Genomic DNA, 25,664 nt, shown 5'->3' with positions numbered 1-25,664 from the left:
TCATTGTCCTACCTTCTCTACAACTTTTTCTTAAGCTTATTTACTTAAGTAATCTCTACACTCAACATGGGGCTTGAACTCATGACCCCGAGATCAAGAGTTCTATGCTCTTCCTACTGAGCCAGCCAGGCACCCCTACAACTTTTAATTCTGAAATAGAGACTCATAGGAAGTTCTGAAGAAATGGACAGGGAGGTCCATGCCCCTTCACCCTCCCTCAGTGTTGACATCTCACATAACTCTAATAACGAAACCAGAAAATTTATATTGGTGCCATCAACTGAGCTTATTCAGATTCCTTCTGTAGTATGTGTGCTTCTGTGTGAGTGTGTAGTTCAACACGGTTTTGTCATGTGGACTTGTGTGGCACAAGTCTCCTTTGTGCTATTCCTTTGTCACACCTATGACCTACCCCTCTTCTGATCCCTAGCCTTTTCTCCATCTCTGTAATTTTGTTATTTCAAGAATGTCCTATAATTGGAATCACAGACTACATAACCTTTGGGGACTGGCTTTTTCGTTCAGCGGAACTGGAAGTCCATCTGCATTGTTGATGTATCAATTTATTGCTGAGTAGTATCACCTAGTACGATAGTTTGTTTAAGCATTCACCCACTGAAGGATATTGGTGTTCCCAGTTTTTGCCTAATTCATAGGTTTTACATGTGTTCACGTAAACACAGGAGCACAAGTGCCCATGGAATCCATGGGGATGCCCAGAGAATGAATACCACAATTACCTAAAACATCCCCATTTACATCACCCAAAAGCTTCTTATCCTGATGGCTTTCGTTTGGAGTAATATTGATTTCAAATTCCACATGTCTTTCAAGCAATAATTGCAACACAAATTATTAGTGTAGCAACAAGAAAGCAAAACATGATTAGAGTGTATGAGAATAGAAATGTGTGAGCAAACACACTCTTCTGCCATGCAGTGAGTTCCATGCTCCTGCAAAAGATACCCCAGTATTTTAAAAATCACTTAGAGCAAGACAAAAACTTTAATGAATTAAATAGGTTTTATGTAGCAAAAACCATGCCAAAAAAATGCCCAGAGCTAGTATGTTAGTTTCTTTCAACAATAAAAATTTTAACAAGATGTGTTTTTGATACTGGGTTTTGATTTTTTGGCCACCTTTTTACTAAGATTTATGTCAGTGACCATTATTAGCATTCATGGTTTATATCTGAGATAAAAAGCACCAGGACATAAAATAATAAACCATGGAAGGGCACATTTCTTGATAAAAATTCAAGTAGTTTACATTAAGATACATATAATAATAATGATAACATAAAACTATTACATAGCTAGTGCTTTTCACATTAGATTTCACACTCACACTCATACACACACTCACACATGTACTTACACACCCTTATATTTAGAACATTTATCATGTAGGAAAACAAGAGGGAGAAAATTCCAGGGCAAGAAAAAAGGAAATGTGTTACCAGAATCTAAACATCTTTGGCAGGCCTTCTAAATAGTAAGTGAATTAGATTTCCAAAATAAATGAAACTCCAGGGGAAAATGTCATCCTTGTCATTTGAGAATAAAGACATGCTCATATTAGATTACCATATACATATTTACAAAGCTTTTGTAACATCAATCCCACTAAACAGCACAGAAGTTGATACTCCTTTGATTACACTGGGATTCATTCATGTTTTTTTTCCTCCTCCAGATAATGGTTTATAGCTTAGTTAAGCCGTGAGAAATCAGCTTCCTGAAATTCACCACGGTCAAAGTGAATGCTGCATCTGTGATCTTGGTGAAAACGTTCGAGTTCTTCCTCCTGTGTAGCAGGGAGGGTCCACCTTTTCATCCCTATCTCCGTGATCTTGGGAAGTGTGGCGACAGCACATAACAAATGTCTAAACCATTGTCCGCAGTCCCGGGAAGTCGATGGCCTAAGGCTGATATCCAGCTCCGTTAACTCTTTGAGGAACCACATGTTTTGGCAGAAGATAGCCCATCCTGTGTCACAGACGCTGTCGTTATAGCTCAGGATAAGCTTCTGCAGCTTGGCAAGATGACCCGTCTGTATTAGTGATGCTGAAAAATGAGATCACACTAAATGCTAAAATACAAGAATACTTTCTACTGTGGCTGTTTGCCACTTCCAGTAACACAGTAGCTCCAAGGTTGGTAATGACAAGATTGGCGATTCTTAATGATTTGTTATTAGCTACCAGCTTTAATCAGGGCATCTGAACTTACCAGAGCTATTCTCTGTGTATTCCAATACAGCTTGAGAAGTGTTCCTTTTTTCTTTCCAAATCCCAACCCAAAGAATATCTTTTTTGTCAAGTTCCTGCTCTTGGCTCAACTAGAGTCCCAGCTCTTCCTGCAGACTCTAATTAAATATGGGAGTGATTGGCTTTAATGAGGACCATTTATTTGTAAATAGTCTTCTTGCTGTTTAATACTGTTTAATTGTTCACTGCTCATTCAGTCATTCTTCATTCAGCAAATATTTAACTGAGCACTTTCCAAGCTCAAAAGACACCTGGGTAGTTTCTAAATCACCTTAGGGACCTCTAATACACAGAACAATTTTCCCTTTGAGGAGCACATATCACAGTACTACCTAAAATGGCACTTAATAAATAATAGTGATGAAGCAATGAAAAGATGATAACACCTGTAAGGGGAGACAGGAGAACTACCCAAAGCAAACAGTGTGTGCTTCCCTTGCCAGCTGAAAGCAGGGATGAATTACAGAGATCAGGTGAGTAGCACAGAATCTCCAGTGGGCAGGGCTTTGGAGGTCTCCTCATCCAACCTCCAGATCAATGATCAGAGAGGACTCTCTCTTTCACGGCTCCTCTACTGGAGACCAGCCTGCTCCTGCCTGAAGCATCCCCTCAGGTTGCCCCAACAGAGTGAGAGAGTTCCAAGCAGGAGAGAGCCCTTCCTCCGGGTCCCTTTCTGCCTTCCAGTGACTTTCACTGATTGCCCCCACAGCCTGCTGGACACCTCAGCTCCTCCCTCACACCAGCCCTGCCGTGTTGGACCAGAGTCTGGTCCCATCAGCTTCTCCCCCTTTAGGACTAAATGTGCCCAGGTCTTTCAGTCATTCTTCACGTGTCCCGGCTTCCAGAACAAACAGGATGCTCCATCCCCATCACTTTAATCTTTCCCACAGTTTGGTTCCACTGTGCATTTATTTGGAGCTTAGCATTCCAGGCACTCAACAGCTGCCCTCCATTCCTAGGCGTCCATGTTCATGTGTATCTCTTCCTTGCTCTACAACATGACTCACCACATTCTCAAGACCTAAGTGTTAAAGACAATGTGCATGCTTTTCCTATTGAAGTATTTTTCTATTGTGGAAATTTTCAAAGGTACAAAACATAGGAGCATGAACTCCTGTGTCCCCATCATTCGGCTTCATTACATCAGTCTTGTTTCACCTACTTCCCATCTTTTCTTTTCTTTCTTTTTCTTTCTTTCTTTCTTTCTTTTCTTCCTTTTCTTTTCTTTTCTTTTTCTTTAAGTAGAGGCATATGTCGTTTTATTCCACTTCACTTTACTGTGCTTTGCAGACAGTGCTTTTTTTTATTTTAAATAACAAATTGGCAGTTTGTGGCAACTCTGCACCAAGCACCATTTTTTCCAACAGCATTTACTCACTTTGTGTCTCTATGTCACATTTTGGTAATTCTCACAACATGTCAAAGTTTTTCCTTATTTGTTATGTGATCAGTGATTATGACTTGCTGAAAGCTCAGATGATGGTTAGCACTTTTCAGCAATATTTTTAAACTAAGGCAAATATATATATTTTTAGACATAACATATTGCACACTTAATAGACTATAGTATAGTGTACTGGGAAACCAGAAAATTGAGTGGACTCGCTTTTTTGCAGTCTTTTCTTTATTGTGGTAGTCTGAAACTGAACCCACAATATATCCAAGATATGACTATATTCTATTTTTATTTATCCTAGAATGTTATTGACTGTATTCCCTGTGCTGTACTTTTCATCTCCAGGACTTATTTATTTTGTACCTCTGAATTCCCTTTATCTTTTTCACCCATCCCCCACCTACCTCCTCTCTGGTAACTACAAGTTTGTCCTCTGTATTTAAGAGTCCATTTTTTTTGTGGGGCGCCTGGGTGGCTCAGTGGGTTGAAAGACCAACTTCGGCTCAGTTCATGATCTCACGGTGTGTGAGTTCGAGCCCCACAGCAGGCTCTGTGCTGACAGCTCAGAGCCTGGAGCCTACTTTGGATTCTGTGTCTCCCTCTCTCTGCCCCTCCCCCACTCATGCTCTGTTTCTCTGTCAAAAATAAACATTTTTTTTAAAAAAGAGTCTGTTTTTGTTGTTGTTGTTGTTTTGCATTTTAGATTCCACATATAAGTGCAATCCTATAGTATTTGTCCTTCTTTACTTATTTCACTTAGCATTACACCCTCCAGGTCCAACTATGTTGTCACAAGTAGCAAGATCTCATTCTTGGGGCACCTGGCTGGCTTAGTCTGTACAGCATGTGACTCAACCTTTGGGTCATGGGTTCAAGCCCCATGTTAGGTGTAGAGCTTACTTAATTAAGAAAAAGAGAGGGAAGTGTAGGTTTGTGTGTATCTTTTTAAACAAGATCTCGTTCTTTTTTTATGGCTCAAAAATATTATATGTATACATATGTATCACTCTTCTTTATCCATTCATCTGTCTGTGGACACTTAGGTTGCTTCCATATCTTGGCTGTTGTAAATAATGCTGCAATAAACACAGGGGTGCATATATCTTTTCAAATCAGTGTTTTTGTTTTCTTTGGGTAAGTACCCAGTAGTAGGATTACTGGATCATGACATTTCTATTTTTAATTTTTTGAGGAACCTCCATACAGTTTTCCACAGTAGCTGCACCAATTTACATTGCCATGAACGGTGCATGAGGGTTCCTTTTTCTCCATATGCTCTCCAACGCTTGTTGACTTTTTGATTTTAACCATTCTGACAGGTGTTAGGTGATTCTTCATTGTGTTGTGTTTTAAGATTTAAAAAAAAAATTTTTTTTTTCAACGTTTATTTATTTTTGGGACAGAGAGAGACAGAGCATGAACGGGGGAGGGGCAGAGAGAGAGGGAGACACAGAATCAGAAACAGGCTCCAGGCTCTGAGCCATCAGCCCAGAGCCCGACGCGGGGCTCGAACTCACGGACCGCGAGATCGTGACCTGGCTGAAGTCGGACGCTCAACCGACTGCGCCACCCAGGCGCCCCTTAAGATTTTTTTTAAAGTAACGACTACACCCAATGTGGGGCTCAAACATACAACCCTGAGATCAAGTGTCACCATGCTCCACTGACTGAGCCAGCCAGGCACTCCCTTGTTGTGGTTTTGATTTGCATCCCCCCATTGACTAATGATATTGAGCATCTTTTCATGTGTCTGTTGGCCATCTGTATGTCTTCTTTGGGAAAACCTCTGTTCAGTTCTTCTGCCCATTTTTTAATTGGATTATTTGGGATTTTTGGTGTTGAATTGTATAAATTCTTTATACATTGTGGATATTAATGCCTTATTGAATATATCATTTGCAAATATCTTCTCCCATTCAGTAAGTTGCCTTTTCATGTTTTTGGTGGTTTCCTTCATTGTGCAAAAGCTTTTTTTTTTTTTTTTTTTTTTTTTTTTTTTTTTTTGGTGTAGTCCCAATAGTTTAATTTTGCTTTTGTTTTTCTTGCCTGAGGAGTTATATCTAGGCCAATGTTGCTAAGGCCAATGTCCAGATCACTGCCTATGTTTTCTTCCAAGAGTTTTATGGTTTTAGGTCTCACATTTAGGTCTCTAATCCATTTTGAGTTTTTGCGTATGGTGTAAGAAAGTGGCTCAGTTTCATTCTTTTGCATGTAGATGTCCAGTTATCCCAATACCATTTATTGAAGAAACTGTCTCTGCCCAACATTGTATATTCTTGCCTCCTTTGCCATAGATTACTTGATCATATAAGCATAGATTTATTTCTTGGGTCTTGTTCTGTTCTACTGATCTATGTGTCTATTTTTGTGCCAGTACCATACTGTTGACATTACTACAACTTTGTAGTATATCTTGAAATCTAGGATCCAATTTTGTTCTTTTTCTAGATTGCTTTGACTATTCAAGGTCTTTTGGGTTTCCATACACATTTTAGGATTATTTGTTCTAGTTCTGTAAAAAATGCTCTTGGTATTTTGATAGGGATTGTATTAAATCTGTAGATTGCTTTGGGTAGCTATGGACATTTTAATAATATTTGTTCTCCCAGCCCATGACTATGGAATATCTTTCCATTTGTTTGTGTCATCTCCAATTTCTTCTATCAGTGTTCTATAGTTCTCAGAATATAGGTCTTTTACCTCCTTCGTTAAGTTTTTTCCTAGGTATTTTATTATTTTATTATTTTTGGTGCAATTGTAAATGCGATTATTTTCTTAAATTTCTCTTTCTGCTGCTTCATTATTAGTGTATAGAAATGCAACAGAATTCTGTATGTTGACTGAATCCTGCAACTTTACCAAATTCACTTATCAGTTCTAATAGTTTTTGGTGGAACTTTAGGGTTTTCTAGATATATCATTATGTCATCTGCAAATAGTGAAAGTTTTACTTCTTCCTTACCAATTTGGATGCCTCTTAGTTCTTTTTTTGTCTGACTGCTGTGGCTAGGGCGTCCAGTACTATGTGGAATAAGAGTCAAGAGTGAACATCCTTGCCTTGTGCCTGACCTTAGGGGAAAGCTCTCAGTTTTTCCCCATTGAGGGGAAAATATGATGTTAGCTGTAGGTTTGGCATATATGGCTTTTATTATGTTGAGGTGTGTTCCCTCCAGTCCCACTTTGTTGAGGGTTTTTATCATGCATAGGTGTTGAATCTTGTCAAGTGCTTTTTCTCTATATACTGAGATGAATCTATGCTTTTTGAGATGATCGTATTATTATAGTTTAAAGCAAATCCCAGACATTGTTTTAACTTTCCTGTATTGTTTGAATTTGCCAATCATGTGAGTATCCTAATTATGATTATTTCACAATTTTATATTTATTATATATTTTTAAAATCTGGGTAATCGGATCATGGGTTGTGGAAATACTTACGTAGTTTACTCTGGGAAAGTGCTGTTATTTATAAAGGAAAAAAAATAAGGTACAAGTGATTAAGAAATTCTTAAAGGATGTTTGTTAAAATAATCAAAGCAATATAAAAGTGGCAATGGCTAACCACACACATTAATACTTGTTATTAACTAAAATGTTTTTGGAGGGGTGCTCATTGCTTCAGAGATCTGGCAGCTGGTGGTTACACAGCGATAGAGGTGTGGGGACAAGAGTAGATGAGAGACATAGGTGTAGTCTCCAATTCATTGTTTTCCAATGGGAAGTGGACATATAGAGGCGATTTTAGGGGATATGTGAGAATGGTATTATAGACTCTGAATCCCACAGTGTACAAGCTATTCCTTATTCAATTCTCATTCCATCTTCCTAAATTGACATGGAGAAAACGTCAGATTGATGCTAATATGCCTCTAAAGCTCTCTCTTCCCCTTTTTCTAACCAAGAATGAACCTCTATTCAAAGCTTTCATATGCAACAGTCTAATAACGTCTATATATGAGAAGTGATGCCTGTATTTCAGTTATAGTGATGATCAGTTTCCTGTTTTTGTTTTGTTTTGTTTTGTTTTTGAGGCACGGAGGGGCAGAGAGAGAGGGAGAGAGAATCGAAAGCAGGCTCCACGCTGTAAGTGCAGAACTCAACAAGGGGCACAATCCCACACACCATGATATAATGACCTGAGCTGAGATCAAGAGTCTGATCTTAACTTACTGAACCACCCAGGCACCCCTGTTTCTTGTTTAAATAAAAGCATTTAAGTTAAAGAGTTAATATGAAGAAAAAATTAAGTAACAGTGCATGTACGACGTGGACAGGGCAAACTTTGTGAAGGCAGACCTTAGGTAACTGAAATTTGAGTAACCCCAAGCTGGCTAGAGAACGCCACAACTGTCCTGCTTTGGGGAAGGCAAGGAGCAGAAGCTGGAATGACCCATTACCACATCTATGCCCATGTCCCCCCTTTGTGAAAAGCCCGCCACTCTCTTCCTGGCCTTTGAATTGCCCTTATTCATTTTCACCAGATCTCTTCCAAGCAGGTGTCAGAGAGAAGGGAAGCTTTGCAGAGGGCCCAGCCACAGGTCTGGCTGCCCTCCTTCCCTTCCTTCCCCTTGCAGGACAGGCGCACTGGGCTCCCTGTGCTAGCACTGCTTTGGGACCAGTAGATACGAACCCAGGACAGCCACGTCCTCTGTCACCAGGGAACAGCTGCTCAGTCTCAGCACTTGAAGGGACTCTGAGAACTTCAGTGTTTCCAGAAGCAGCTTCAGGTTGCCACCAATACATTTGTTCCAAGAAAGGTCGAATACTTCCAGAGCAGGGAGGTGAGCAGAGGCTTCAGCTAAAATTGAGAATAGTAAGAAGAGCAAGGATTTAGGCTTCCCTCTTTGAAACTGAGCAACCTGGGGCAACATATTAATAGAACTAAAGTTAAGACAGTTGTGGCAACTGTTGTCTTTTTCCCGAAATTCATGACCACAGCTTCTGTTGTCTATTTTTATTTGAGAGAAATGCTGGAAACTTTGGGAAAGTAAACTCGGTGAAATGGAATTCACTACTGACTGGGATTTTTCTCCTTCAGTTGACATCCAGGAGGGAGAAAGAGGCAAAGGATTTGGACAGCTGGTCAGGATTTCCAGTACGTGTCCTGGTTTTACGTATTCCCTTGTACAGTTACCGCTAAGGTTCAGACAGGGGGCCAAGTCTCCTCAAGACTCTGAAACACCAGAATATGTTTGTGTCTACCTACCTGCAGTGACAGAGACAAGGAAGGGAACTAGTGTATTTTGGAGAGATTTTTAAAGAAGATTAAAAGAGGTTCTGCTCGATTCTCAGTTGCCCCTAATATTGCAATTAACCCAAACAACTTATTGCCAAGATATAGTTAATTATGCTTTAATTCCAATCTTCTTTCTAAAGAATAACAGGTGTCCAAGGGGCAAATATATATCCTTTTATAATATGTAAAAAGAAAATCCCTATCACCTACATGGTACAGGGACCTATCAATGAGAAATGGAGCTTTTTCTTCTAAAATTAAGGTGGAGAAATATGTGTTTACTTCTTAATGCAAACTGATATAATTCAGTGTAATATCTGCTTGATTATGATTCATTATGCAGCAATAATTGAAAGGAGTTATTATCGTCCGATGGCAGAAGACACAAAATTAACAACAAAATTTTCTTTAAAAAATATCCAACTTTTTCCAAATAGAAAGTATTGTTTATAAAACATCATGGGGGCACCTGGGTGGCACAGTTGTTTAGCATCTGAGGTCGGGCTCAGGTCATGATCTCAAGGTTCATGGGTTTGAATAGCCCACGTCAGGCTCTCTGGTGTCAGCTCAGAAACTGCTTTGGATCCTCTATCTCCCTCCCTCTCTGCCCCATTCCTGCACACATGTGCTCTCTCTCAAAAAATAAACATTAAAAAAAAATTTTTTTTTTAAAAAATCACATTGGGGACATCACATTGTCCCTAAATTTATTTTTTGTGGCACTTTCCTAACTGAACATTAGTCTGAGCAATGGCATGCATCATGTATGTGCGTGCGTGTGTTTACCTAACCATTTGGGGGATTACAGACCCTTTTGAGAAGTTACTTTGTTCTACTTGCTTAGCTAATGTCAGAAATACCTAAAATGTGGTTAGGGTATATACAGTGAAGAAGAAGTGTCATCTCTGCCTTCAAGGAGGTTATAAACTGGGGGAAATATGCACATTGAGAAAAACACACAAATGAATACATAACTGCAAATTCTGATAAAAGCTATAAAAAAGATACGTGGCTCCTAATTTAGATCAGAGATGCTGTATTAACAGGGAGCATTCATGCTGAGACCTGAAGTCAGGGCTCCCCAAGAAAGAATAGGGTGTGGGGGCGTTCCATCCAGAAAACAGAAAGGCCTGAAGACAAAGGCGAGCACAGTGACAGGAAGGAACCGAAAGAAGCTGGTTCAGGGAGCAGGGGGGAGAGGGGCCGAGATCACCTGCGCCTTTTAGACCCCATGAAGGCATGTGGATTTTACCAGAGGTGATGCAGGCAGCCAGTGAGTCTGTTTAAACTGGGTAGTAGGGGCGCCTGGGTGGCGCAGTTGGTTAAGCGTCCACCTTCAGCTCAGGTCACAATCTCACGGTCCGTGAGTTCGAGCCCCGCGTCGGGCTCTGGGCTGATGGCTCAGGGCCTGGAGCCTGCTTCTGATTCTGTGTCTCCTTCTCTCTCTGCCCCTCCCCGCTTCATGCTCTGTCTCTCTCTGTCTCAAAAATAAATAAAAACATTAAAAAAAAATTAAAAAAAAATGGTAGCATTTAAAAAATAAATAAATAAACTGGGTAGTAGTAAGATCCAATTTACTTTTTTTTTCAAGTTTATTTTTATTTATTTTTGAGAGCATGCACGAGAGAGTGTGAGCCAGGGAGGGGCAGAGAGAGAGGGAGAGAGAATTCCAAGCAGGCTCTGCTCTGTCAGCACAGAGCAATGTGTGTGCAATGTGTTTTGTTTGGGTGGCAAATTCAGTAAAATGACACAAAGTGCCTCTGCCTCAGAATATCTCCCTCTGCTTAAAGGTGATGGTCTTGCCCCTCAAAAAGGCAGAAATACCAGATTCTCTAGACCCTTGATCTAGGCTGGGCTGTATCCATGACCTTCCAGCAGGCCTGAATTCCTAGAGAAGACAACAAATCATGCTGGGAAGTAGATGTTGGGCAGTCAGCTAGGCTCACACACTAGCAACTGCCTCGCTTTTCCCATAAGACTCCCAGCAATCCAGTTTATATTGTCACCTCAGTGAAATGACAAGTTACCATGGATATGGACCTCCAGAGTTGGCTACGTACAGTCTAGATTTTAATTTTTTTTTTTTTTTAACATTTATTCGGGGGTTTTTTGGGTTTTTTTTGTTGTTGTTGTTGTTTGGTTTTTTTTTTTTTTTTTGGTTTTTTTTTTTTTGAGAGACAGAGCATGAATGGGGTGGGAGGACAGAGAGCGGGAGACAGAATCCAAAGCAGGCTCCAGGCTCTGAACTGACAGCACAGAGCCCAATGTGGGGCTTGAACTCACGGACCATGAGATCATGACCTGAGCCGAAGTCGGGTGCTTAACCAACTGAGCCACCCAGGTGCCCCACGTACAGTCTACATTTTAAATGTTAGATTTGCAAATGCCAGAATCATTCATGCGGCCTTCAGAAGGCCACTTTTAGGGGAGCATATTTCCTGAAGAGAAGACAAATTAGTACTTGACAAGTTTGCCTGTGGCCGAGCCTTGGCATGAAATTCCGATGTATGGAATATGTGTTCTCATGTGTTACTGTACGTGCTTGTAGGGATCTGGGGAATTCTCTTACCGAGGGCGGTAAACGTCTCACTTTGCAAAGCACAGTTGTTGATGAGTAAGGACTTCAGGGCTGGTAAAAATCGGAGCCGGCTGAGTAGGTTTTCAGAAGAGCCGCCCATCTTTTTGTTGGCAGATAAATCCAACTCTTGAAGACTCGAGAGTAAAGGGATTACCTGGGCTGTAAAAATGTCAGCAGTGACGTGTTTTAGGCACCATCTCACAAAGAGTGTTCTGGGTGTTTGGGTCCCACAATCTCCCTCCTTGACACACCTCTGCGCACACGCACACCAGCCACACTTCCCAATGTACAGCTTGGGCTTTTCTGCTTCCAAGCCTCTCTTCAGGCTAGAAGTTAAGACCAAAGATTATGGAGACAAAACTGGTTCTAATCCTGCCTCTGCTGCTAAAGAATTGTATGACTTCAGGGAAGTCACTTAACTTCCCTGAATCTCGGTTATCTCAATAATGAGAAGAATAACAGTACTTCACAGGGTCATTGGAAAGATAAAACAACTGAGTATATTTAAAGTACTTGGTACACGGCCTGGCACACATTAACAGCTCAATTAATGTTCAGTGTCATCATTCTTTTCTCAGAATAAAGTAATAAGTACGAGGAAGGCAATGAAAGCAAGCAGTCAGGATGGAGGTCTGTTGGTGACAGCACTGGCTTGGGGTCCTGAGGGCCCTGCTGTGCCAGGAGTTACTCCTGCTTCACTATCTTCTGCTACTTTTCATGCTTGCAAGCCTTTGGCCTCGCTCTTTCCAGTGTGGGAGATGCAGCATCCTGGCATCTCTGTGGGGCTGGCTCACCCCTGAGAGCCTTCCAGGGACACCTTGGTCACATAACCCCTTGGTCACTATCACACCACCCTATTTATTTTTGCTTCTGTGAGGTCTGTATGTAGGGCCTGCTTCATCCCCAGAGTGTGCATCAAAGTCTAGAACACTGGAGGCACACACACATTTGTGGGAGGAGGGACGGAGGACGGGAGAAAGGCAGAAGAGAGAAGGCAGGCACGTGCAATCCCAACAGATGTAACTGTTTCTTCCTCTTCCAACCCCCACAGCACTTTGCTCTTCACCATGTAGTTGGTTTATTCCTGTCCCTGCCAGACTGAAGCTCCCTGACTGTGAATTTGCCTTTGCCCTTGGCACAGTGCTCCATACAGCTAGATGATTGGCTAAATGATCTGTAATTCCATTTCTTCGGAGCTGTCTAGAATGATCAGAAAGAAGAATGGGGAATTACTTAATACCATAAGGTATACACAGGATGTATGTTCATTTCCATCTTTTCAAAATTAGACAGTTTGCTACAGTTATTAAATAATCATTAGCTTTCCAAGGCCATCCACCCGTGTTGGTGGCTGCAAATGTAGTAAGAGAGGCTAATCCATCCCTTGTGTTATGCTAGTGGTAACAATGGCGGTGCTCTAGCACCGTACCCTTCCTCTGAGTAACAAGATGAGTAACAACGTTACTCAGTTGTACCGAGGGAACTTCATTCTTTGGGATCTGATGCATTCATAACCCAGGAGTGTCTCCTCCAAGCATGACACTCAGAAGTAAAGGGGATGGTGATATTCCATAAGGCTCCACTTGGAGCCCAGAAACAGATTGTTACTATAAAATCTTTAATGAAAGGCTTGGACGCTTCTGTTTTTCAAATTGAGGCATAAGAGTCTAAAATGTAATTTAGCAGGTCTCAGGATGCCTGGGAATTTCAGTGGCTTAAGCGTCCAACTTCGGCTCAGGTCATGATCTTGCAGTTCACGAGTCTGAGCCCTGTGTCAGGCTCTGTGTGATAGCTCGGAGCCTGGAGCCTGCTTTGGATTCTGTGTCTCCCTCTCTCTCTGTTCCTCCCCCGCTCACACTCTGTCTCTGTCTCTGTCTCTCTCTCTCTCTCTCAGAAATAAATAAACATTAAAAAAATAAAAATAAAAATAATGTAATTCAACAGGTCTAAAATATAGACATCAGACCTAAGAACCTATTTTAACTCGTTTCCTTCCCCAATTGTACTAAAAACAACTAAAAAATTGTTTCTAGTCTTGTTTTTCATGGATTCATTCTTTCAATCAGTCATAGTCAACAAGCAATTGTGGGGTACCAACTGTGGGCCCGAGCAAAGGGGAGGTTCTGAAGGTGTTCCCAACACAGGAGGGGCCCCTGACCTGGAGAGGGAGCGAGGACAAAGGCCCCAGGGACAGAGGTCAGCACGCACAAATGACCGGGGTAGAGTCAAGGAGGGGAAGGGTAGAGAATGAGGTCACAATGATAGAGGAGGAACTGGGAGACCATTTGGACTCTCAGTAACCTAGGCCCGAGAGGACGGTGGCCTGAACCAGGGTAGTAGAAGTCTAGGTGGTGAGCTGTGGTCTGATTCTGGAGGTATTTTCAAGGCTTACTGTGGTCACAGATGGACTAAAAACCTTAATGGCAAGGCTGCACTTGCGCTGTTTGTTATAAGAAACTGCATTTATACATTACGTGGGGTAATTACAGGATTGTGTCTATGGTGGAAAGTGGGTGTGTGCCCTAAAGTTGTAACGTACACCCATTATGCACCACCCCGCTGACTTGTGTAACTTTGTCTGTATCTAAGGGGCTTGGCTTCACTTGTTAGTCAGAAAGCCTCAAGGCCCTTTGTTCAGCTTTCTCTCCACATCCCTGTTTGAAATAAACTTTGTGACTCACAGACTCATTTCTAAACAGCAACACATATTCAAAATTTTCTCCTTCAAGTGCCACATCCATCATTTACAAATGTGTTTAGGAGGAATTTAGATGTGCTAATACTTACTGGGCGCTTAATACATGCCAAATACTAGATTGGGGGCATCCACAGAACTTTTTAGGATGTGACGCTTTCAGTAACTCCATAAACTGTAAGTTTAAGGGGACGCCTCGAATTTACCAAGTTTCCAAACATATACTGAGGTTCCAAAAGTCCTTCCTTGGCTCTACAGTTCACACTTACTCAGCGACACCACGTCATCTACCGTCAGCGAGCACTGGTGAAGATCCAGGACTTCTAGATGCTCCAACATGGCCAACTGAGCTGACGAGTCTTCAAAACCTCCACCCAGCTCCTTGTTGCAGGAAAGGTCTAATTTCCTCAGTTCACACAAGTACCTAAAAGCAGCATCTACAAAGAAAGTCAAAAGTCCCATTTTGACAAATTACAAGGGGGAAGGCAGGTGCGTAGAGGGAGACAGAGAAAATACACCGGGCTGAGAAAAGCCAAGGCGAAGGAATAACTTTAGACTTCCTACCATCTGGTCATCTTTGGACCTGACCGTGGCTTCTAACACACACCATCCATGATCTGCAACGCGTGCCAATGGCTCTGGTCAAACCCTGCAACTAATGGTTCTCCTCCTCCTACACTGGAGCATTGGCATTTCAGAGAATTCTAGACTTAGGCAAACTGCCAGTGAGAAGGATATTACAGGCTCTGTAAGTTGAAGGGAAAAACACAATTTCATTTCATGGTCTCCCTCACTGTGGATACTCTATATAGGGGAATAAATTTTAACTACAGATGCCACTGATGCCGTTCTTTTTATCAGTACCAACTCCTTCCTACTACTAAGCATAAAATAATGCTGACATTTTTCAAAAGTAAGAGAAAAATGGAGAGCTTCAGTAGCACATAACTTTTATTTTGCCCCATGTCTATCTCAAACCCAAAATACCCTGGCCTTTTCAGAGGAGTCCTTTTAAAAGGTTGTTTTTGTAATCGTGCAAGTATATGCTTGTCGTAAAAGACTTAGAAAGTAATAAAACAAGGAAGATTTATAGTACCTATCATCTTATTCCCCAGCCTAACCACTGTGCATATTTTGTTGACTGTCCTAACAGCAATTATAAAGTAAAATTGCACATGTATCTAAAAACCTCACCCAATATTCTGACACTCTTTTGCGATAGTCCACATGAATGTAACTTCAGTACTTTCAGATTTGAGGTACTTTTTAATCCCTGAGCAATACTGTTCAGACTGCCACCGATGTTTCTGTTAATGGAAAGATCAAGTACTTCAAGATTTTGCATCATGGGTAGCAACTGACCTAGAGGGAAGAGAAACAAACCAGAGCAGCTCAGTAAACATGCGGGGTGTGACTGTTGGGGAAAAAGGGGAGGGCGGTTTCATGTGACCTGGGGGTACAGTGCGCCCCTGTTCCAATTCAGGGTAAGAGAAAGCACAGCCGACTTTGACCCCCAGGCTGTCTGATCGTGGGCATCTTCACACTTATTTTCCGGGAAGGACTCATCCAAATCCCACCTACCCACAAACACCCCATCTTCTGATGTGAGGTCGCAATCTACGAGCTCAAGCGTTTGTATCTTGCTCCCTTCTTGGAACTTCTGGAGGATCAGAGGCAAGTTTCCTCCCACTTTACTGTTCCAGGACAAGTTCAGCTCTTCCAGCTCAGGTATCGCCTCCAGTGCTTCTCCTGTTACCAAAGAGCCCAAAGACTGGATTGATTGCTAGTCCACAAAGCAGGGGATCCATGTCAAAATCAGTACAACCATGGTTTATGGACTAGTATTAGTCAGGCGAGGGACTGGTTAGGTGCCAGGTGCCGAGGAACAGAGTGAAGAAAATGACCCACCTCCAGCCCACTCCCAGCAGTGGGCGCTTCTGTATTTACAGGCACAGCAATTCTAGTCCCTCCAAAGTTCAGAACCATGGCTATGTATAAAAATCATAAGCAAAATAAAACAAAGCAAAACACCCCAAGGGTACCTGGGTGACTCAGTCAATTAAGCATCTGACTTCAGCTCAGGTCATGATCTCACGGTTCGTGAGTTCAAGCCCTGCATCGGGCTCTGTGCTGACAACTCAGAGCCTACAGCCTACTTTAGATTCTGTGTCTCCCTCTCTCTCTGCCCCTCCCCAGCTTGTGCACGCTCTCTCTCAAAAATAAATAAATATGGGGCGCCTGGGTGGCGCAGTCGGTTAAGCGTCCGACTTCAGCCAGGTCACGATCTCACGGTCCGTGAGTTCGAGCCCCGCGTCAGCCTCTGGGCTGATGGCTCATGATGGCTCAGAGCCTGGAGCCTGTTTCCGATTCTGTGTCTCCCTCTCTCTCTCTGACCCTCCCCCGTTCATGCTCTGTCTCTCTCTGTCCCAAAAATAAATAAACGTTGAAAAAATAAATAAATATTAAAAAATTTAAAAAAACCCCACCTATCATTGAGTTGTTTTTATGGTAATAAATATTTATACTATTCCAACTACTTTCATCCACCCTGTCTGGGGTCATCATTGCTGGGAAGCTGGGCCAGAGGAAGAGGTGAGGCAAAACAGGGCACTGGCCACCACAGGGATGAAGCTCACCCTGACATCAAGAGTAGCACACACAACTGAAACCGAGCACTGCAGAGAACTAGTAACAAAGCATAAGGCATCAGCCGCTCATAACAGCCATGCAGCCCTGGCGGGTGGAGGAGGATGCAGTGAGAATGGGGTGGAACTTGACATTTCTGAAACCCTTTCACATACGAAAGCATCCGAGGGCCAGAACGGAGGCTGGGAGGGAGAATAGGGAAGAGCAAGGAAATCCTCTTTAGGAATGATTTCCACGGCCTTGGGTAGAACAGAGGCACATACATGAAAATGCACTTTCTCAGCATACAGAGTCAGTCTCGACACCAAACAATTAAGAGTGCTGGAAAGTCCCTTGTGTCCGGAAGCCTCTCCTCCACTGTCCACTACTGGGCTTGGACTTCTACCATTGGTTATTCACTGTATGGAGTGAGGTTTCAGGAGTGCAGGAGCCTTGTGTTAAAATGCATGTTCTCCCAGCACAGGAATCATTTTGTGTGTTATCGCCAGTCAGCTGGGGTGGCTTTTCTGGGGTGGCATCACCCTGAAGCATTCCCCAGGATCAGAGAGAGAGAGAGAGAGAGAGAGAGAGAGCGCATGACTGATTAACCATGTCTGCAGTGCACGTGGTACTGGAGAGCCACGCATCTATCATCCTGCACTAAGCAACTGTAACCAGTGTAGCAATGATGGAACGCCTGATTTATGGTCTCTCATCAGTCAACCATCTATTCTCCAGGTACCCCATCTGCCATCAAGGCTAAGGAAGACCCCTTCTGATGGGAGAAGATGCAAAAGCCCTTCCAGAGAGGAGTCTGGGAAAGGGAGCAAGGCATAAAACATCACAGCAACAAAGATGCAGACTCTCTCTTGAACCTGGCAAGTTCGGAGTGAGTCCCAGGGCAGAAATTCCATTCCCTGGCTTCTTAAGGCTGGAAGATCATAACAAAGATTAGACTCATCATAGAAAATAAACAACATTTTCTTTTTGTGCCTGAGTGGCAGTGAGTTGAATTTGCAACTCTGTTACACAATAACCAGCTGCTAAATTGATTACTTAAAATCACTGAAAGTTAGTTTTGGATGAGGGAAGAGCAGAAGGAGGGACTATCCATTATTGAGCACATGCTGGGCATGTAGTAAATGCTTTAAAGAAATTAGTTAATCCTCACAATCGTTCTCTGAGGTGGATATGAACTCCATTCCAGAGATAAGAAAGCTGAGGCTCAGGAAGGTTAAATCATTTGTCCATGGTCCCAAAGCTAGTTAGAAGTTGGGGTAGGATTTGCACTAGGACCTGGCCTGCTCTCAGATGGATGGTGTTTCTCCTCAACTACAGGAAGGGTAGGCCAGGGGCATCAACTGACCTCAATCTTCCACAGAGGGCAGAGAGAAGACATTTGACATGAACTGTGTTGTCTCTACAGAAATCTTTGCAGAGATGTAAATGATCAAAATATGCCATTGAAACAAGAAACTCCAGACCAAGAGAATTTTTAAAAATGTTAATGGCAGCTGAAACCAGCAAGCATTTTAGTAAAGGGTTGGGTAACATGACAAATTGTATCCTACGTTCTATGTTATTCTATGTTCAGTAATTAACTAACTTGAGGTTCTAGTTCTATTGAAACCATTGCTTTTAGTTTTAAAATCTTGCTTTGGTCAATTTTTTTAAAGGGGAGTGGAAAAATAGAAGAGGTTGTTTTCGAATTGGAAAATAACTTATTATCTACCTCAATTTTACAGGTGAGTAACAGTGAGTAAGCAAATTTGACAATTATCTCCATTTAAATTCCATGAGAGCAGATACCTGACCAACCTTTTTCTTTTCTCTATCCTGGGGCTTAGCACAATGCTAGGTACAGGCTACTTAGCTTTTCAGAAGTTATACAAGTGCCCAGCGTGGCATTTCATCGTCCTTGTGCTCTCATCCATGAGCCCCGGAGGGGCTGTGACCCAGATAGTTTGCCCTTGATGCTTCAGAGCTGCTAGCAGTGAGGCATTCATCATACCCAGTGCTCGAACATCATCAGTGGTAAGTCTGCAACTTCCCAGCCTCAGGATTTTTAACTTGCTGACGAGATGCATTTGCTGGGTGACTGAATGGAGGGTTCCACCTATAAGATCATTCCAGGAAATATCCAGTTTTTCCAAGTCTGGGAGAAGAGGCAGCAAAGCAACTGGAAGGGAACAAGAGAAAAGACAGATTTGCACGTGCAATGTGTAATTGGTAGTACATGGGACCCAGTGCCTATTGCACTCTAAGAGAAGAGGGAGGGGTGGACATGTTGACTTTCAGCAAAGCACGGCTCCCTCAGCCATGCCATCGGGACAGACTGCATTTCCTAGGGCATTTTCTATTTCTGCCAAAAATGCAGTGGTATCTTCAGATTTCATACAACTCCTTTATTGTAGTAGAAACGGTAATTCTACTGTTACTAGCATTGTCACTGTAATATGTACACTAGTCCTTTCCATTTTTGCAGAGCACCCTGACGTCCCTCACCCCTTCATCCTAGTGGATCCTCAGGCTGAAAGCAGAGGACTGCACTGTTGGCCAGGGTTGCTGAGATTGAGGGTACTAGTTACCCTTTCTTTGTGATCATCATTGCCTGGGTATCACAACCTTCTGAAACTCCCATTATATTTAAATGGACCGACTTGTGGAGATTTAGATAACCACAAAGCCTGACCAGAATCTTCTCTGAGTATCTTTCATTAAAAGTGAAGTTACTGCCTGTGAAAAACATTCTCAAAGGCCATCTTTATCTCCCGAAGCGACAAGACCCACCCGAGAGTGGAGACTGGAGACTGGAGACTGGAAACGCCAGCCGAGAGGAAGTAAAGCATCTTTGTTTGTTTTTAAATATGTCTTGAAGGTTAAGGGGCAGCCATCAGAAGCAGCAAGCTGAGGTCTTATAGCTACAGGCACAGCAACTCCAGACCTTCCAAAACTCTGAGGCCATGCTTAGGAGTGAAATTTGTTTTTGCCTTTTGTTTGTTACTAGCTTTCAAAGCAGTTGAGCCCTTTCAACTTGTTCACCAGAATTCGTATGCTTTATAAAGCATAAGTCAATTGAACACATTAAGAAGGAAAAACAATTAAAAGCAGGATTGCTGGGGCCCGCGCTCAGAGATTTCAAGTCAGCGGGTTTGTGCTGAACTCAATTGCCTGTGTTTGCACCAGCTCGGCTAGTGACTCTGACACACAGCCATCTGGAAACACAGGTGCAGTCAGGGTTCTCTCTTAAGAGAGCTGTCCAAAGGAGAACCTGGGTAGCTCAGTTGGTTGAGCGGCCGAATTCAGCTCAGGTCATGATCTTTCGATTCGTGGGCTCGAGCCCTGTGTCAAACTCTGTACTGACAGCTTGAGCCTGCTTTGGATTTTGTGTCTCCCTCTCTCTCTACCCCTCCCCCACTCAGTCTCTCTCTCTCTCTCTCTCTCTCTCTCTCTCTCTCTCTCTCAAAAATAAACTTAAAAAAAAAAAACATTTAAAGAGAGTTGTCCAAAATATAATGGCATGCGTTTTAATTAAAATAGTCAAGGACCCCTCACTCAAAATTCAGTTGTTTTGACACCTCTGTGTTGGTAGACACATCTAATTTGATGAAAGACTTGACTCAAGGCATCTGGGAGAAAGAGAAAAGATAAGGTGGCAGTGGTTGTGTGAGGGGTGGGGTCTTCACGACCGGACTCCTGCTTACGTGTGACACATGATGGTTACACTCTCATCCCACAGATGACAACACCCTTTTACATGCCCAGCGGGGCTTGGCTCTACAGATGAGCCACACGAGTTTAGATCGTATGCAAAACAAATGTTTTTCAGGGAAGAAGAAGCAATCGGTAGGGAAGTAAAATTACTCAGGAAAAACAGACAAATGAACCTTCTTCCTAAACTTGGCTCAAATCTTTGTAGCTTGAGGAAGGATTAATTAACTTGTCTTTTGTTGTTGTTGTTTTAAATAGTGGTGCTGCTGCTCTTCCTGAGTTGGGTGGGGCCACCCTGCAGCCCTCGGGTGGTCAGGTGAGTGATGGGTGTGTTTTGCCTGCTCATCTCCCCTCAAAGGCCCTGAGTCCCTCTGTGCCAAGTCAGCTGCATACAGACCCACTTCCCTCACGTCCTCGGTCGTTAATCCGCAGTTATTCAGATCCAGACACTTGTTGACAGCCTTTCTGCCCAGCTTCTGCAGGAATTGCTCGTTTTTCTCCCTCCTGGATCCCAACTCCATTTCTGAAGTGAGAGGCTTATTAGCTACATTATCAGGAGAAAGAAGAACTTGCTGTTAATGCAGATAGTGTTAAAGATGCACGGTGATCGCAATAAGACAAGTAAACAGGCTAACAACAACCCTGAGCTGGTCCTTGGAGAAACCTCAACCCAGAAGAGGAAACATTTACCAGGGGACAGAACTTAACTGCTGTCCTGCCTCCGGGTGCTGGACAGTGATCACTCCCATGACCCTTTTCTTACAAAGGAGCCTGAGGACCTAACTCGGTGGCTGTTCTTTCCTGGCCTGACCTAGGTTTCTCCTCTCGTAGACAGTGTTGTTCTCCCTGGACTGAGTAGTAAACTTGTTAGCACAGGGTTGAAGCCGAGCACGGCTGAGAGACGCACAGATGTCTCCGGTGAATGCTCATGGTGGGGAACACAGGTAATTTGACCAAACAAATTGCCAAATTTGCCAAACAAAGGCAAAGCGTTGCAATCACTGCCAATGGGCTTCAGCTGGCTACAGAGAGCGACTCAAACACTTGCTACTCATTTCATAGACCATTCCATTGACAGATGCAGAGACAGTGGTGCCTGGGAGAGCTTTTCTCAACTCCTGCCACAGGACACTTTCAGGAAGACTGATTTGTCCTTCTTGTCACTAGAGACTACTTACATGGCACCCTCACCAAGTTCCTCTGTACTAACACAGTACTAACGTGATAACACTAAAATAATAAAAGCCTTACTTTTTCATTTTTTTTAATGTTTATTTCTGAGAGAGAGCGTGAACGGGGGAGGGGCAGAGACAGAGGGAGACAGAATCCGAGGCAGGCTCCAGGCTCTGAGCTGTCAGCACAGAGCCTGACACGGGGCTCAGGCCTACGAACCATGAGATCATGACCTGAGCCGAAGTCAGACGCTCAACCGACTGAGTCACCCGGACGCCCCTAAAAGCTTTCCATTTATTGAATACCTATTATGTACGAGTGCAGCACCTACCCCATGTGCCAGCATTTGAGACACGTATAAAATACATCATCCTTTTGGAAGAAAAAATGAATATGCAAAAAAGGTCACTGACAGAGACTTTTTAGAGGTTTTAAAAATGAAAATGTACAATTTAAAACATATAAAAAAAAGTTTACTGGAATCCAATACAAAAGTGTAAGTTCTAAATGTGCAGTAATATTCTACTAACCCTGACAAAGTAGAAAAACCACATAGCTAAAAAGAAATACTATATTGGTACCAGTGAAAATTAATGGTAGGACTTCAGTAGTAATCAATTTAGATTTAAATATTAGGAGAGTAATAAGAACGCTACCTCTCCACAGTGTGTCTGGCAGCTTGCTATTTTTTCTATCATAATTTATTGTCAAATTGGCTAACATACAGTGTGTAAAGTGTGCTCTTGGTTTTTGGGGTAGATTCCTGTGGTTCATCGCTTACATACAACACCCAGTGCTCATCCCAACAGGTGCCCTCCCCTCTCCTCCTCCCCCCACTCCCATCAACCCTCAGTTTGTTCTCTGTGTTTAAGAGTCTCTTATGGTTTGCCTCCCTCCCTCTCTGTTTGTAACTATTTTTTCCTCTTCCCTTCCCCCATGGCCTTCTGTTAAGTTTCTCAAGATCCACATGAGTGAAAATATATGATATCTGTCCTTCTCTGACTGACTTACTTCACTCAGCATAATACCATCCAGTTCCATCCACCTTGCTGCAAATGGCAGGATTTCATTCTTTCTCATTGCCAAGTAATATTCTATTGTATATATAAACCACATCTTCTTTATCCATTCATCAGTTGATGGACATTTGAGCTCTTTCCATAATTTGGCTATTGTTGAAAGCGCTGCTGTAAACATTGGGGTACATGTTCCCCTATGAATCAGCACTCCTGTATCCCTTGGGTAAATTCCTAGTAGTGTTATTGCTGGGTCATAGGATACTTCCATTTTTAATATTTTGAGGAACCTCCACACTGTTTTCCAAGTGGCTGCACCAGTTTGCATTCCCACCAACAGTGCAAGAGGGTTCCTGTTTCTCCACATCCTCGCCAACATCTGTTGTTGCCTAAGTTGTTAATTTTAGCCACTCTGACCGGTGTGAGGTGATATCTCAGTGTGGCTTTGATCTGTATTTACCTAATGATGAGTGATGTTGAGAATCTTTTCATGTGTCTGTTAGCCATCTGGATGTCTTCTTTGGCAAAGTGTCTATTCTTGTCTTCTGCCCATTTCTTCACTGGATTATTTATTTTTCAGGTGTTGAGTTTGGTAAGTTCTTTATAGATTTTGGATACTAGTCCTTTATCTCATATGTCATTTGCAAATATCTTTTCCCATTCCATCGGTTGCCTTTTAGTTTTGTTGATTGTTCCCTTTGCAGTACAGAAGCTTTTTATCTTGATGAGGTCCCAAAAGTTTATTTTTGCTTTTAATTCCCTTGCCTTTGGAGATGTGTTGAGTAAGAAATTGCTGTGGCTGAGGTCAAAGAAGTTGTTGCCTGCTTTCTCCTCTAGGGTTTTGATGGTTTCCTGTCTCACATTTAGGTCTTTTATCCATTTCGAGGGTTTTTTTTGTGTGTGTGTGTGTATGGTGAAATAAAGTGGCCTTCTTCATTCTTCTGCATGTTGCTGTCCAGTTCTCCCAGTTTGCTAAAGAGACTGTATTTTTTCCATTGGATACTCTTTCCTGCTTTGTCAAAATTAGTTGGCCATACATTTGTAGGTCCAATTCTGGGCTCTCTATTCTATTCCATTCTGGGTCTATATGTCTGTTTTTGTGCCAATACCATACTGTCTTGATGATTACAGCTTTGTAATAGAGGCTAAAGTCTGGGATTATGATGTCTCCTGCTTTGGTTTTCTTCTTCAATATTACTTTGGCTATTTGGGGTCTTTTGTGGTTACATACAAATTTTAGGATTGTTTGTTCTAGCTTTGAGAAGAATGTCAGGGCAACTTTGATTGGGATTGCATTGAATGTGTAGATTGCTATTTTTAAGCAAACACCTATAGGGTGTGGTCTGTGTAGGGATGGTTGATGTTGCCACATTCTCCCAGTAGGAGGCAGCACCATCCACAATTTTATCTCTTTACACAGGCCTTCCATTTCTATCAGGGTGCATTGCATACAATGTATTTTATTTTGGGTATGGTTGCCAGATTTAGGAAAACAAAAACAGCCTGTCCAATTAAATTTAGACTTCAAGTAAACAAGGAATCATGGCTTAGTAAAAGTATGCCCCAAATATTGCATGTATTTTATGTGGCAACCCGAATTTTGAGTGGAGCAGAAGCGAGTTAGGGATGGGGGGATGGGGAGGGACTAACTCTTGCATGCAGTGAGTCCAGGACATTTTGTTAAGCTTAATTCAAAGAGTCTCAATCACACTGTTTCACAGATTTAGAACCTGAGACACAGAGAGACTGTAAGTAGCAGAGTCAGAATGTGAACCTAGAACAGACTGCTCCAGAACCCATTATATGTGTGTATGTGTTTAAATTTTTGGGTTAGGGGGTATCTGGGTGGCTCAGACAGTTAAGCGTGACTTCTGCTCAGGTCATGATCTCATAGTTCGTGGGTTAGAGCCCCGTGTCTGGCTCTGTGCTGACAGTTCAGAGCCTGGAGCCTGCTTCAGATTCTGTGTCTCCCTCTCTCTCCACTCCTCCCTGGCTCATGTTCTCTCTCACCCTCACTCTCAAAAATAAATGAACATTAAAAATTTTTAATACGTAAATAAATTTTTGTGTTAAAATATTTCTCTGCATGATACCTTATGCTTTCTCTTTTGTTTTTAAGACTTTATCCCCATAGGATCGACCTACGATCATGCTCAAGTTCCAGCCTTCCCAAACCTTTTTCTTCTCAAGCCACTATTCTGTCAATCATTTCCTTTACTGTCAAATGTTTGGAAAAGGTGGTTTGTACTTGCTGGTCTCACTTCACCACATTTACCCATCAACCTCTATGTTCTGGTGACCACATTCACCTATTCAAACAAATTGTTTCTCAAAGGTCACCCGCAGACAGATTCAGGACTCTCTTCTCAGACCACATCCTGCTTGGGCATTCTGTAACGGTTGATCTGATGGGCAAGTCTAAGACCGCAGAAGTGGAAGACTTGGTTCAAACTGTGGGTCCTGCAGGTGAGCAAGTAATTTGGCTTCTCTGAGCTTTGGGTGATTCATCTGTAAAACAGAAACTCTAATTTCTGCCTTGTTCATTTCTCAGGAGCATGGTGACTTACATTTCCTAGGGCTTCCCAGGGAGATGGGACTCTGCAGGGCCTTTTACGTGAGAGGTATGTTACAAATATTTGTTGAATGAACAAATAATTGAATGAATGAATGAATGAATGAATGAGTGAATATTAGCTTTAAAGCTCCTTAATGACCAAAACAAATCAACATGATAGATTTTAATCGAATGCCTCAGTATAAATATGAGTACTAATTTATGAGATCCATGGACGTGAACTTACAAACCATATATTTCATTTTTTTTAATACATAAAACCCTTTCTTCAAAGGATAGCTTCTGTCACAGCTCAAGATATAAGGCAGTTGAGTCAGAGCTGCTACCAGTTGGCTGAGTTGTGGTGACTGGTGCCCTATGGAGAGCACAAAGTTGTGACACGTGAACAGT

At 42.3% G+C, this 25,664-nt stretch overlaps 1 protein-coding gene across 1 annotated transcript in view; it reads right to left on the bottom strand.

The window, feature by feature from the left end:
* Positions 1 to 544: 544 nt before the first annotated feature.
* Positions 545 to 25,664, bottom strand: part of LRRC31 (leucine rich repeat containing 31) — a 28,738-nt gene continuing 3,618 nt past the window's right edge. The window contains exons 2-9 of the mRNA XM_045503024.1: positions 20,908 to 21,054; positions 18,811 to 18,978; positions 15,756 to 15,923; positions 15,369 to 15,536; positions 14,444 to 14,611; positions 11,471 to 11,638; positions 8,296 to 8,463; positions 545 to 2,066 (exon numbers count right to left, since the gene is read on the bottom strand). Coding sequence (XP_045358980.1) covers positions 1,711 to 2,066; positions 8,296 to 8,463; positions 11,471 to 11,638; positions 14,444 to 14,611; positions 15,369 to 15,536; positions 15,756 to 15,923; positions 18,811 to 18,978; positions 20,908 to 21,054 — 1,511 coding nt within the window. The 3' untranslated portion in view covers positions 545 to 1,710. The remainder of the gene's footprint in view (positions 2,067 to 8,295; positions 8,464 to 11,470; positions 11,639 to 14,443; positions 14,612 to 15,368; positions 15,537 to 15,755; positions 15,924 to 18,810; positions 18,979 to 20,907; positions 21,055 to 25,664) is intronic.

The sequence above is a fragment of the Leopardus geoffroyi genome, chromosome C2 (assembly GCF_018350155.1).
Source record: "Leopardus geoffroyi isolate Oge1 chromosome C2, O.geoffroyi_Oge1_pat1.0, whole genome shotgun sequence".
Taxonomy (NCBI): Eukaryota; Metazoa; Chordata; class Mammalia; order Carnivora; family Felidae; genus Leopardus; species Leopardus geoffroyi.
This window is presented reverse-complemented; position numbering and strand designations above follow the sequence as displayed.